Genomic DNA, 13,493 nt, shown 5'->3' on the forward strand with positions numbered 1-13,493 from the left:
GAGAAACGGATGGTTTTCAGAAACCATGGCCTTTTCCACAAACGCAGATGTCAGTGAAAAGCGTCAGGAAATCACTTTATATTTAGACTTATTTTATTTCTTATGGGGAACAATTGAGTGTGGAAACTAAGATCAATTCATTTTGGCCTGAGAGTCTAACATAACTATTTCAGCGTCTGTAATCCCATGACACAGACTTTGAGACAACGCTTGCTAGGCAGGATGTGTTTGGGGAGACAAAATCTCTATGGAATTCAGAGACTGGCTAAGTGATCACCAAGACACAAGGTCTTTTCAGTAGGTACCTGTCTTTGGTTTTCCGTCTCCAGGCGCAGCCTGGCCTCCACACACCTCCGTGTCTCCAGGAAGGCTTGGCGCTGGGCCCGGTCTGACAGGTAACTGATGAAGATTCCAGCTGTGTTCATACACATGAATAACACTGCCTGGGCCACAACCTAGAACAGAATTACAAACATAGCTTGGTCAAGTGGTTAAAAGAAGAGCTTTGCAGGCAAAGAGAATGACTAAATAAACAAAAACTTCCAAGGTAGGGCTTCCCTGGTGGCTCAGTGATAAAGAAACCACCTGCCAACACAGGAGACATGGGTTCGATCCCTGGGTCAGGAATATCCCACATGCCCCAGGGCAACTAAGCCTGTGGGCCACAACTATTGAGCCTGTGCTCTAGAGCTGGGGAGCCGCAGCTACTGAAGCCCGCATGCCTAGAGGCTGTGCTCTGCACTCTGCACTCATTGCTACCGCAATGCGAAACCGGCAGACTGCAATGACGAGTAGCCCCAGCTCGCAGCAACTATAAAAAAACCCAGGCAGCAACAAAGACCCACGACAGCCCAAAATAAATAAATGTATATTTTAAAAAATTTCCAATGTAGATCTTAAGGTAATAATCCAAATGTTTAGTAGCAGTTGAATAGAACCTTGCCCTTCATTCACTTCTCAGGTCAACTTATTCCTACAGTCCTTCTTCAACCACACCATCCAGTTTAAAGCTTTTCCCTCCCTAAATCCCGGAGAAGGCAATGGCACCCCACTCCAGTACTCTTGCCTGGAAAATCCCATGGACAGAGGAGACTGGTAGGCTGCAGTCCATGGGGTCGCTAAGAGTCGGACACGACTGAGTGACTTCACTTTCACTTTTCACTTTCATGCATTGGAGAAGGAAATGGCAACCCACTCCAGTATTCTTGCCTGGAGAATCCCAGGGACAGAGGAGCCTGGGGGGCTGCTGTCTATGGGGTCGCACAGAGTCGGACACGACTGAAGCGACTTAGCAGCAGCAGCAGCAACAGCTCCCTAAATCCAGATTTGAACTCAAAATTGAAACCTCAAGGAAGGCTTCCTTCCTCACACTATCTCACTTATCCCTTCACTAGCTGAAAGTTTTAATTTTTTAAAGGGTTGGGGAAGCAGGTGAAAAGACAAGAAAGATTAGTAAGAAACAGGAAACATGTTAGTTGAAAGGTACTATTGTGTTTAACTTTGGTACCCAGGTTTTCCTAGGGGAGCATCCAAGGCCTGATGTTCCTAACTCAAGAGAAAATATCACAGTTGTCTACTGCTTTAAGGTTCCATTGCCATTACCCATCTCCCAGGTGCCAAAGTCTCTTTAACTCTTAAGTTAAACTTTGTATTTTCACATTTGAAATTGAAAGTGTTAGTTGCTCAGTTGTGCCTGACTCTTTGTGATCCCATGGACTATAGTCCGCATGCTCTGTCCATGGAATTCTCCAGGCTGGAATCCTGGAGTGGGTTGCCATTTCCTTCTCCAGGGAAATTTGCAGACCCAAGGATTGAACCCGGGTTTCCTGGATTACAGGCAGACTCTACCATCTGAGCCACCTAGGAAGCACATCTGCCCCGTTCCAAACTTCTCTCTGGTGAAGAAAAGCAGGAGATTCTGGAAAGGAGTCAATAGATGGAAGAAAAAAAAACAGCATAGTAAGGCTTTCTTGATTTTTATGGCTTTAGCTTGAGAGCAGATAACATAAGGTATAGTTTGAAGGTGAAAAATTGCAATGGGAAACCCAGTTGGTCTGAAGAAGCAAAGAATAAGGTTCAGTACTTATGGCTGATTCACGCTGATGGGTGGCAGAAACCAACACAATATTATAAAGCCATTATCCTACAATTAAAAATCAATGAATAAAAAATAGTAAGGTTCAGAACAACTGTAGTTGCTGAAAAGTGATGGGAAAAGCCCCCAAAGAAGAGAACCAGTGAGCAAGAACATTAAATTCCTATATAAACTCTTCTCTGACCCACATATGCACAGGGCAAAGAGCAAATGATCGAGTTAATAGTAAAAGAATTGAACTGAGATTTGAACTGCCATAAATAAATAAAATTTTAAAAAAGAATACATAAAATATTCCTAAAGGAAACAGCATAGGAGACTTGCAGTACCAGGTAACAGAATTGTTATAAAGCCATAATAATTAAGACATCTTGGTATTTACAGGGGGATACAGAAATTGACCAGTAGATGTGAATGGAGAGCCCAGAAACATAAACACACAAACGTGATAATAATGCACTGTATTTCTAAGGAGCAAATAAGGCCTTTTCAACAAAGGGTGTTAGAAAAATTTGTAATTCACTTGGAAAATAAAGTAAAAGTAAATTCCTGCCTAATCCAATATATAGGAATACATTGCAAGTGGATTAACATCTTAAATATGAAAGGCACAAATATTTTACTATTTTGATAAATTTTTAAAATTAAATGCAAAGAATACAAACCATAAAAATAGACTGATACATTTGACAAAATTAAAATTAAGCATTTCTATTCATTGAAAGACAGCTTTAATTAAATGGAAAACACTATAAGTAGAGATATTTGCAACACTTACAACTGGTAAAAATTAATTTAAGCTCACATGAAGAACTTGTATAAATCTATAAAAATAAAAGCAATCTTATAGGATATAAAGGCAAAAGAGAAGTGGGGTATTTCAAAAACAAGAGAATATCAACATGAAAATAAGTGTAACAATCTAGGAACTATAAGTTAAAAATCCACACCCATTCTACATCTACCAGGTTGGCACCAAAAAGGAAAAAAAAAAAATAGTGGGGCATCATCAAATCGGTAAGGATTCTGTTGGCAATGTGAACTGACATTGCTACTTGGACTTGCACACTAATCTCGAATTTGCACATCATTAGAACTGAACCTTTCCCCTTCATACCCAGAGCCGTCTTTGCACAAACAGCCCAGGAAACATGCCCAAGAATGTTAAGAGCAGCGTTTTCTACGAGGGCTTGAAAGTGGAAATAATCTGAATATTCACCAACAGTAGAATGGATATTTTAGGATGTATTAAAATACTTAAATATCGCTCAGTGCTGTTGATAAATCTAACTATTATTGTACGAATCAAAAATGAATGAGGCCTGGGAATCTTCATTTTTTTAGGAATCTCCCAAAATCACTTTCTGCAGTGGGTCCACGGGTTGCCATAGGGAATCACTGCTTCATGAAAACGATCTGAAGATCAGAAATAACACTGCCTTTCGACCTCCTATATATAGGTCCATCAGTCATGCTGTATTGGGAAGAACAAAGTTGACTCCATATAGACCTATGTATTTTACTTTAACCTTTATATTCTATTGCTTTTGCTTCAGAGTTAGGAATGTTGCCTATAGTTTAAAGTACACAGGATAGCCTGTTCTCAAGGCTCTGACTTTTAAGGGTATGATGCTTTTCCACTCAAACAAGGGATAAAAAGTAAACAGAGAGGAACATTTGTTTAGCTGGAGAATTACAGGAACATTGTGACCTGACCTATGTGGACAAAGTGTTTCTGCATCAAGAAGTTTGCCACAATCAACCTCACCCTTCCCTCACTTTGCCTTTAAAAATGCTTTGCTGAGACCATTTCGGGGAGTTTGTGTTGGTCGGGGGCGCAAGTCATCCATCTCCTTGCATAGCCCAGCAATAAGCCTTTCTCTGCTCCGAACTCTGGTGTTCTGGTGTTATTTGGCTTCATTGTGCGTCGGGCACATGAATTTGCGTTCACTAACATCACTAAATTCTGGACTCCCACAGGGCAGAGACCATTTCATTGTATCTCATCTCTTAACACAGGGTCTGGCATTGTAATACTCAACAAACACTTGTCGAGTCTAATTAGCTTGACAGAGTCACATGAGTGAATTTCAATGACCCACCTCTTGGGTGCTGTTTTGTGATGCCTGGGAAGAGGGATGTTATCACTGTGAGTGGGAAGCCCTCGACAAATTCATCCAGATAGGATGAGTCCCTCCTCACCTTCCCCATCGTCTCTTCCTCCAAGCCCTGGAGATGGAAGCTTCTCTGTGTGGGCCAGGCTGGCCCCTTCCTCCCTGGGGCGGTGTCCACAGTGTGGGCACTGCTATTTGAGGCCAGGCAGTGGAGAGCTGGAAAGGCTCGCAGAGTCAGCTGCCCCATTTGACACAGGATTTGCGCTTTTATCCTGGCAGCAAGATCTGTGCCATTCATTGCCAACCGGCCAGACTGGAGGACTGACTCGCTGGGGATCCCCCCACCCTTCTGCATTCAAAGTTATGCCACAGGGAGGTGCATCTCATTTTCTCTGCAGTTCGCTTTGTACAGGGAGCATTGCCACAGTCTGCAGTCCAAGCTGCAGGCTAGAAGAGACGCACTTTATTATAAAAACAGGAGAAAGACTGCCCTTCCATTCATTTCTGCATTTCCAAAAGCATCCTTTCAAGTGCTACTGTGTGTACGGAAAGATTAACTCTGGGAAAGTGACTCTGGGACCTGTCCCTGTGGACAGTTGTACTTTTTTAATTTAGTAAGGAGGAATTCCCTGGAGGTACAGTGGATGAGAATCCGTCTGCCAATGCAGGGGACATGGGTTCGATCTCTGGTCAGGGAAGATTCCACACACCGCTAGGGGGCAACTAAGCCCGTGTGCCACAACTGCTGAGCCTGCGTGCTGCAGCTGCTGAAGCCCTTGGACCTAGAGCCCATGTTGTGCAACAAAGGAGCCACTGCACCAACACTAGAGAATAATCCCTGCTCAACTAGAGAAAGCCTGAATACAAGCAAAGAAGACCTAGTTCTGGGGGTCCTGACAAAGTGAGTGGGGCAGCCACACACCAAGGCCCTTCACATCTGCCCGGTGCTGAAGCTTCTGCAACCAGAGACCTGGGTTTGCACTTCCTGTCGCCCCCATTTACTAGGCATACGACCATAGGCGTACGACCACTTTTTGCCTTTTGAACTTTCTCATCTGAACAATGGGAATAAAGCTTCACCACATACAAGTACATACATGTATAGCTATATATTTATGTCTAAGAGATGGTGAAGGATAGGGAAGCCTGGCATGCTACAGTCCATGAAGTTGTAAAGAGTCAGACATGACTCAGCCACTTAACAATGAACAATAAATATTTGTATTATATGTATATATATGAATATGCATAGCGCGTAACAGATATCCAATAAATGTTGTATATATAAACATGAGGTTATTTTCCCCCCAAATTCTAGTGTACAGTGCAATATATATTTTTTATCTCTGAATAAATGATGCATTGCAAATTACTATTCTAGCTGGTTTCTTTTCCTGTTTTCTTGAGAAAGAAGCTATCTCCTAAACCAAGCACTGAAAATCATTCTGTGAGGATGCAGTATGCTATGATGCCAAAAATGAAAAGGTCATAGGTGTAATCCCGAATGTTCCTAGCTCTTTTTAGTTTGACTTGGAGGATGTTGTCTCTTTGAGTTTATATGAATGGGTTTGAGCACAACATTTCTTGAGTTAACCAGTCCTACATCATATTTCTTATTCAAGCTTCAGGGGTGTTCTGAACACAGGAGAAAAAGATTTTCTCCCTTCAGGTTCAGAAATAACCCAGAGGACCATGAAGTATTAACATCTCTTGTATTTACACTAATTTACAAAGAATGTTTCTGCTCATTGTTTACTATGTAGAGAAGGTAGTACGGGGGATTATGGAGTCATTCAATCCCATCTTTCACCCCCTGGGTGACTCAGGCATGTCATTCCCCTCACTAAGGGCGTGGATATTAAAGGGTTTGGTTTGCTTTGCTCTGTAGCACTCAGCAGTTTAGCCCAGTGGTTGAGGATCTGGGTTCCCAATGAGTGAGTGAAAGTGAAAGTTGCTCAGTCATGTCTGACTCCTTGTGAACCCACAGACTGTAGCCCACCAGGCTCCTCTGTCCATGGAATTCTTCAGGCAAGAATACTGGAGTGGGTTGCCATTCCCTTCTCCAGGGGATCTTCCTGACTCAGGGATTGAACTCAGATCTCCTGTGTTACAAGCAGATTCTTTACCATCTGAGCCATCCGAGTTTCCAATAATGCCACTTATTTGTTATGTAATCTTGGCCCAGTTAGTTAATACAGCCCTCACTTGTAACAGAAGAATGCCCTCCTAAAGATGCCGTTATATAAGTAATGATAGCAATCAGCAAAAGGCTTATAAGACAATCATTGCTTACTATGTGTTCACTGAGGTCATGGTTATTATTATTATTATTATTGCTTTTGTTGTATGTTATATCACAAGAATGACTCATGGAAGGTCTGAGCAGGTAAGCAACCTGGGAAGCTTTGTGTTTGAGAAAGATGTCCAGCAGTACAGCAGCAGGAAGAGTTATCACCCTCTCTGAGTTAAGGACTCAGAGAAGACTGGGATGGGGGTGATTAGGAGGCTCCATGGGCTCAGCTGAGCCACCTGGAGGCACAAAGGTAGCACTGACAGCGTCCTCTGCCAGAGTCGTGGGTTCTTCTTACAGCTGTCAGCCTGAGACCAAGCTTCCTGCTTGTCCTTTATAATAATACATACTGAATTAGGAGAAGAAATTATAGGTAGTACTTGCTGCTGCTGCTGCTGCTGCTAAGTCGCCTCAGTCGTGTCCGACTCTGTACGACCCCATAGATGGCAGCCCACCAGGCTTCCCCGTCCCTGGGATTGTCCAGGAAGAACACTTGAGTGGGTTGCCATTTCCTTCTCCAATGCATGAAAGTGAAGTCGCTCAGTCGTGTCTGACTCTTAGCGACCCCATGAACTGCAGCCTACCAGGCTCCTCCGTCCATGGGATTTTCCAGGCTGGAGTTGGGTGTCATTGCCTTCTCCGAGATAGTACATAATGAAGTTTAAAAAAATAACAGAGCATTAAAGTAGTAAACTTAAGAGCATATCTAAGGGAAAAAATGATGCTGGCATGCTGAATTCAGAGGGCATATGATAGCATGATGAAAAAAGTACATTAAAAACTCTGAGTTCAGTGAGAAATGACAAAGTAATGAGGGGAAAAGGCAGTCTTTTCAGATGAGAACAAGAAGAGAGAATTATTCTGGAAAACAGAATTTTAAAAAAATAGGAGTATAAGATTAAAAAAAATGGATTAAACAAAACTCTGACATTAAGGAGGAAGTAAAAATGTTAAAGGCTAAAAATAGGAAGGACTGGAGGTGAGGAAAAATAAATGATTAAACCCTTCAAAAATAGATAAGGTAAGATGATGAAGTTAAATTTTTAAAAAATATCAGAAGTATAACAAGCAGTAGCTCAAAATTTAAAATAAACTATGCTCAGGCAAAGCGGCTTAAGATACTAGCCCATTTACAATGTTTATTCCACAGTGTTCAGAGAAAGGGACAAACCAAGTGGCCAGTAACTGTTTCAATAGTATTTTCCAGGCTCAGGTAACTCCACCCTTAGCATCTCCTGCTTCTTTGCAAGGGAGGGAACGTGAGGAGAGCTTCCCTTTACACACTCCAATTGTGTACCAGATACTGAGCTTTGGCCTTTATGTATGCTATTTTATAGCAACCCAAAGGAGCTTCCATGGTGGCTCAGATGGCAAAGAATCTGCCTGCAATGCAGAAGACCCAGTTCCAATCCCTGTGTTGGGAAGAGTCCTTGGAGAAGGGAACGGCAACCCACTCCAGTATTCTTTCCTGGAGGATTCCATCGATAGAGGAGACTGGTGGGCTACACTCCATGGGGTCACAAAGAGTTGGACTGAGCAACTAACAGACTTGGTCTTATTAGCTCCATTTCATGGAAATGAAAAATAAGACTCAGAGAGGTTAAGCAATTACCCAGGGCCACAGAGCTAGTGAGTGGTACTAGCATGACCAATTGGTCTTGGTTTTCCTGGAACACAGAACTTTGCTTTAAAACCTGGGAAAACCAGGTTTTCCTTTGCTTGGTCCTGGGAAAACCAGCAGGAGTTTTCCTAGCATGCTTTCTGCACAGCTTCCTTGCCATCTACTCCAGTGGTCCCCAACCTTTTTGGCACCAGGGACCAGTTTCATGGAAGACAATTTTTTCACGGTTGGTGGGGAGTTGGTTTGGGGATGATTCAAGCACATCACATTTATTGTGCACTTTATTTCTATTATTACCACATCAGCTCCATCTAGGATTATCAAGCATTACATCCCAAAGGTGGGGGATCCATGACCTATTCAATTCACAGAGCTCAAGACTCAGCCTGGTCCTCACCCCGTGTAGAAGCGACTCTCCTCTTTGTTTTCTGCTCTGTGGGACTGTATCTCATATAGTCATCTATCATCGCTCTTATATGGTGGTGATCAGTCTCATCCGCTGTCAACTCTACATCCCCAGGGCCTTGCGTAGTGCTTACACTTAACCTGTGTGTATGTGTGTGTGTGTGTTAGCCTCTCAGTTGTGTCTGACTCTTTGTGATTCCCTGGACTGTATCCCACCAGGCTCTCCCGTCCATGGGATTCTATAGGCAAGAATACTGGAGTGGGTAGCCATTCCCTTCTCCAGGGGATCTTCCCCACCCAGGGACCAAACCCGGGTCTCCAGCATTGCAGGCAGATTCTTTACTGTTTGAGCCACCAGGGAAATCTGCTCCTCATTCATTCTTAGAAGCAACAAATATTTACTGAGTGCCCCCAATAGGTGAGGCAGCATGCTAGGACTACATAAAGATGGACCAAAGAAACATTGGTCCTGCCCCCATGAAATATACAGACTGTTAACACTTCAGGCCTTTGGGATATGTTTGTTGAATGAATCAATGAGCTTGGTGGTGGACAGACTAAAGGGATGTGAGCTGTTCAGCTTCCTGCCCTCCCTTAGGGGATGCCTCAGTTAAAGATTCTCAAGACCTTTTTTTTTTTTTCTGTCCATGCACGGTGTGGTTTGCAGGCTCTTAGTTCCCTAACCAGGGATGGAAAAAATGCCCCCTACAGTGGAAGTGTGCAGTCCTAACACTGAACTGCCAGGGAAGTTCATGAAACAAATTTTCATGGATACCCAAGGGAAGAAAGAAAGTGTCTGTTCTCAGTTGCCCCCCTTCAATTATCCAGGAAGCTTCTATGGTTTAGAATTTTAGAGTTTGGGAGTCAGAATTTAACCCCAACACTCTACCTCTGAGAGCCTCTGAGTCTATTTTGGTTTTTAATAGAAATGACTATTGATGACCTATTATAGATGTTCTAGGCACTATCCTGGGCTCTGGGCATACAGAACAAGTCTCTTCTGCCTGAAGCTTATATTCCAGTGAACTTACTATTTCTTCACATGCAAAAGAAAAAAGAAATCCCTATGATCTAGGGTTATTGCAAAGGTACAATAAAATAACACACAAAACTTACTCTCAACATTATTATAGCTTAGCAGTCATAGAAGAATCATCATAGGTAATGATTCTTTGTGAGTAGTTATAAAGATTGAAGGAGGCAACTGTCTGACTTCCCAGGTGGTCCACTGGTTAAGACTCCATGCTTCCACTGCAGAGGGTGTGGCCAAAAAGTTTTTTTTTTAAGTGGGGGTGGGGAGGCAGTTGCTATCCATAAAGAACTACTTAGCATTTACAAAGTCAGTTCAGTTCATTTCAGTAGCTCAGTCGTGTCTGACTGTTTGCAACCCCATGGACTGCAGCACATCAGGCTTCCCTGTCCATCACCAACTCCTGGAGCTTACTCAAACTCATGTCCATCAAGTTGGTGATGCCATCCAACCATCTCATCCTCTGTCATCCCCTTATCCTCCTGCCTTCAATATTTCCCAGCATCAAGGTCTTTTCTAGAGGGTAAGTTCTTCAAATCAGGTGGCCAAAGTATTGGAATTTCAGCTTCAGCATCAGTCCTTTCAATGAATATTCAGGACTGATTTCCTTTAGGATGGACTGGTTGGATCTCCTTGCAATCCATGAGACTCTAAAGAGTCTTCTCCAACACCACAGTTTGAAAGCATCAATTCTTCAGCGCTCAGTTTTCTTTATAGTCCAACTCTCAAATCCATAGATGACTACTGGAAAAACCATAGCATTAACTAGATGGACCTTTGTTGGCAAAGTAATGTCTCTGATTTTTAATATGCTGTCTAGGTTGACCATAGTTTTTCTTCCAAGGAGCAAGCATCTTTTAATTTCATGGCTACAGTCACCATCTGCAGTGATTTTGGAGCCCCCCAAAATAAAGTCTTTCAGTGTTTCCATTGTTTCCCGATCTATTTGCCATGAAGTGGTGGGGGACTGGATGCCATGATCTTAGTTTTCTTAATGTTGAGTTTTAAGCCAACTTTGTTTTACACAATAAACACCCCAAAATTGCAGCCACTAGTATAGAAGTTTTCACATAGACTGCCTCCAGAAAAAGGCAGTGGGCAGAGACTAAGGAGGAGCCATTGGGATTTGGTTCTCTTCTCTCTTCTTTCTCCCGTATGTGCTCCCTGGCTCGTAGTCATAGAGGATACCTTGGGGTTCTCTAGATCAGCTTTTTGCCCCTAAAGAGCTGCCCTTTTGTGCCCCTCTCTATGCTGATATCTCTGGGTGGTATCAGGTCTCTTTGTCTTCAGTTTCCATTTAGGTTCTTCCATGGCTAGTTCAGGAAGGAGCCAGGAAGATAGGAAGAGAGAGAGACTGGGGCAAGCCCTCATTCTGCAGCCACCTGTGCAAAGACTGTGTTCCTGTGTAACTAACATGACAGCTCTCACTAGGTTTTGATAATACCACCCCTCTCCTTGCTCCATCAGATCTCTGGGGGTGGGAACAGCATTCTCCGTGTCTCATCGCACTTTGTGGCTCCCTCAATCCGATCCTGGGGCTTCCCAAGTGGCACAGTGGTAAAGAGTCTGCCTGCCAATGCAGGAGACCCAAGAGATGTGAGTTCGATCCCTGGTTTGGGAAGATCTCTGGAGGGGGACATGGCACCCCACTCCAGTATTCTCGCCTGGGAAATCCCATGGACAGAGGAGCCTGGTGGGCTACAGTTCATAGAGTTGCAAAGAGTCAGAAATGACTGACTGACTGAGCTGGCATGCATGAAATCCTATCCCAAACATTTGCTTGATTGACAGTGGAACCGAGAATATGTCTGATGCCAAAATCCATTCCATATCACTATGCTCAATCCTCCCCTGCAGAATACTCAGCCCTCCTAACTTTAGGACTCACGAACACTTCCTTGAATATTCCAGTTAAAGACAGCATCATCAAGGAATTCTTATTAATATTAATATCAATTAATATCAATATTAATGGATTTTGTTTTAGGAGGACACACTTTTTCTGGAGGCTTGACCACATCAACCAACTCAGCTGTTACTTTGCAAGGAAAACCAGGAGCCAAGTCCAGGGGCAGAGTTTCGTCATATGTGCCCAGAGTATTGGAGGAAGCTTCTCCACTGGACTCTGAGTTTTATATGGTGACAATTATAACCTAGCAGAGTTTTCTCATCTGTACATTTAGCTTCTCTGTATTGATTGCAATTACAAGTTGGAGTAAGAAAGAAGACCAAAGAGAGAGAGAGGGAGAGAGGTGGAGAAAGAGAAGGGAAGGGAAAGGAAGGGAGGGGTAAAGAAGAGAGGGAAGAAAAAACCTAGAGACCATATTAAAAAGCAGAGACATCACTTTCTCAACAAAGGCCTGGATAGTCAAAGCTATGGTTTTCCCAGTAGTCACCTACATATATGAGAGCTGGACCATAAAGAGGGCTGAGTGCTAAAGAACTGATGCTTTTGAGCTGTGGTGCTGGAGAAGACTCTTGAGAGTCCCTTGGACTGCAAGGAGATTAAACCAGTCAATCCTAGAGAAAATCAACCCTGGATATTCATTGGAAGGACTGATGCTGAAGCTGAAGCTCTAATACTTTGGCCACCTGATGTGAACAGCTGACTCATTGGAAAAGACCCTGATGCTGGGCAAGATTGAGGGCAAGAGGAGAAGGGGGTGGCAGAGGATGAGATGGCTGGATGGCATCACTGACTCAATAGGCATGAATCTGAACAAACTCTGGGAGACAGTGAAGGACAGGGACACCTGGCGTGCTGAAGCTCATGGGGTCTCAAAGAGTTGGGCACGACCGAGCAGCTGGTCTGAGCATGGTGTCTGTTCATGAGCACATGGCGTGAGAGGACAAGGATTTACAGTCTGTATCGGTCTGTGGCCTCCAGCAAGGCGCCCACCCCATCCGACTGGATGTGCCACTAGGTTTAAAGTTACATCTCCGTCACACATCATGGCTCTAAACACAAGCCAACTGCTTCCTCTGGCCTCGACCATTCCAGAGTAAAACTTGCCTATGTTGGCTTATGGAGGTAGGATACATCCATTTGCTGACTTCTTTTGGCATTTAACAGATTTTTTTTTTTTTTACAGCCTGACTTGTGACTACGTTGTTTGCTTTAAAACCAAACCTCAGTGTAAGCTGTGATTCCAAAGTAGAGTAGGTTTCATCCAAGTAGTATATGTTGCATTGTGACACGTGTAGCAGAAAATACGGAAGTTAGCAAAACAAGTAGAGATGGGAAAAGCCACAGTCTGGATGCCCACAACTCCTGGAGCAGGCAGGTGAATAATAAACGTTTCTTTGAATGAAAAAAAGAATGAATGACTCATCTGCTGCTGACAGTCAGGAAAGACTCAGGTGTCCTTTCTGAAAAGACTGTTGATGCAAAAGGCACAGGGCATTTTTGCAGCACTGTGTTGGAAATGAAGCCTATAAATATTCACAGGCAGGCAAATCAGATATGTTTTGAAGACCCAAGTGGACACTGATTCAATTCTCTTCTCTCTCCATCTAGGGCCTGTCAGGCATCGCATCTCAAGTGCTTTATGGATGTGGCTAGGAGGAGGCAAAGGGTCAGCTGGGGAATGCGAGACTCAAATGAATTGCTCCCTTGCTGGGTGGACCCTCCTGGTCGGGTCACTGGCAGGTCACTGATGAAATGTCCCCCTTTGTCACATTCTCCGTTCCTGACACACAGGACACGGAAGAGCTGGGAATCGCTTTAGCTACCTTTAGTAGTGCTTTCTCTCAGGACTTCCCTGGTGGTCCAACGGTTAAGAATCTGCCTTGCAATTCAGGAGGTGAAGGTTCAATCCCTGGTCAGGGAACTAAGATACCACACCCTGAACAACTAGAGTCTGTGCTCCCACATAATGCAACTAAGACCTGAGGCAGGCCAGATGAAAAAAAAGGGGTTCTTCTTCCAGAATTAGCTT

General features: G+C 43.5%; 1 protein-coding gene across 6 annotated transcripts in view; it reads right to left on the reverse strand.

Moving 5' to 3' along the window:
* The window catches only part of ADCY8 (adenylate cyclase 8), a 227,919-nt gene that overhangs the window by 182,263 nt on the left and 32,163 nt on the right, over positions 1-13,493 (reverse strand). For all 6 annotated transcript variants that reach the window (XR_015140304.1, XR_015140305.1, XM_086335569.1 and 3 more), the window contains exon 2: positions 306-455. Coding sequence is in view for 4 of the 6 variants with exons in the window: in XM_086335569.1 (XP_086191695.1) it covers positions 306-455 (150 nt within the window). In the remaining 2 variants the exon portion in view is untranslated. The remainder of the gene's footprint in view (positions 1-305; positions 456-13,493) is intronic.

This window comes from Bos grunniens, chromosome 14, assembly GCF_055505025.1.
Source record: "Bos grunniens cultivar Pamir isolate PY7600 chromosome 14, Bosgru_T2T1.0, whole genome shotgun sequence".
In the NCBI taxonomy this organism is placed as follows: Eukaryota; Metazoa; Chordata; class Mammalia; order Artiodactyla; family Bovidae; genus Bos; species Bos grunniens.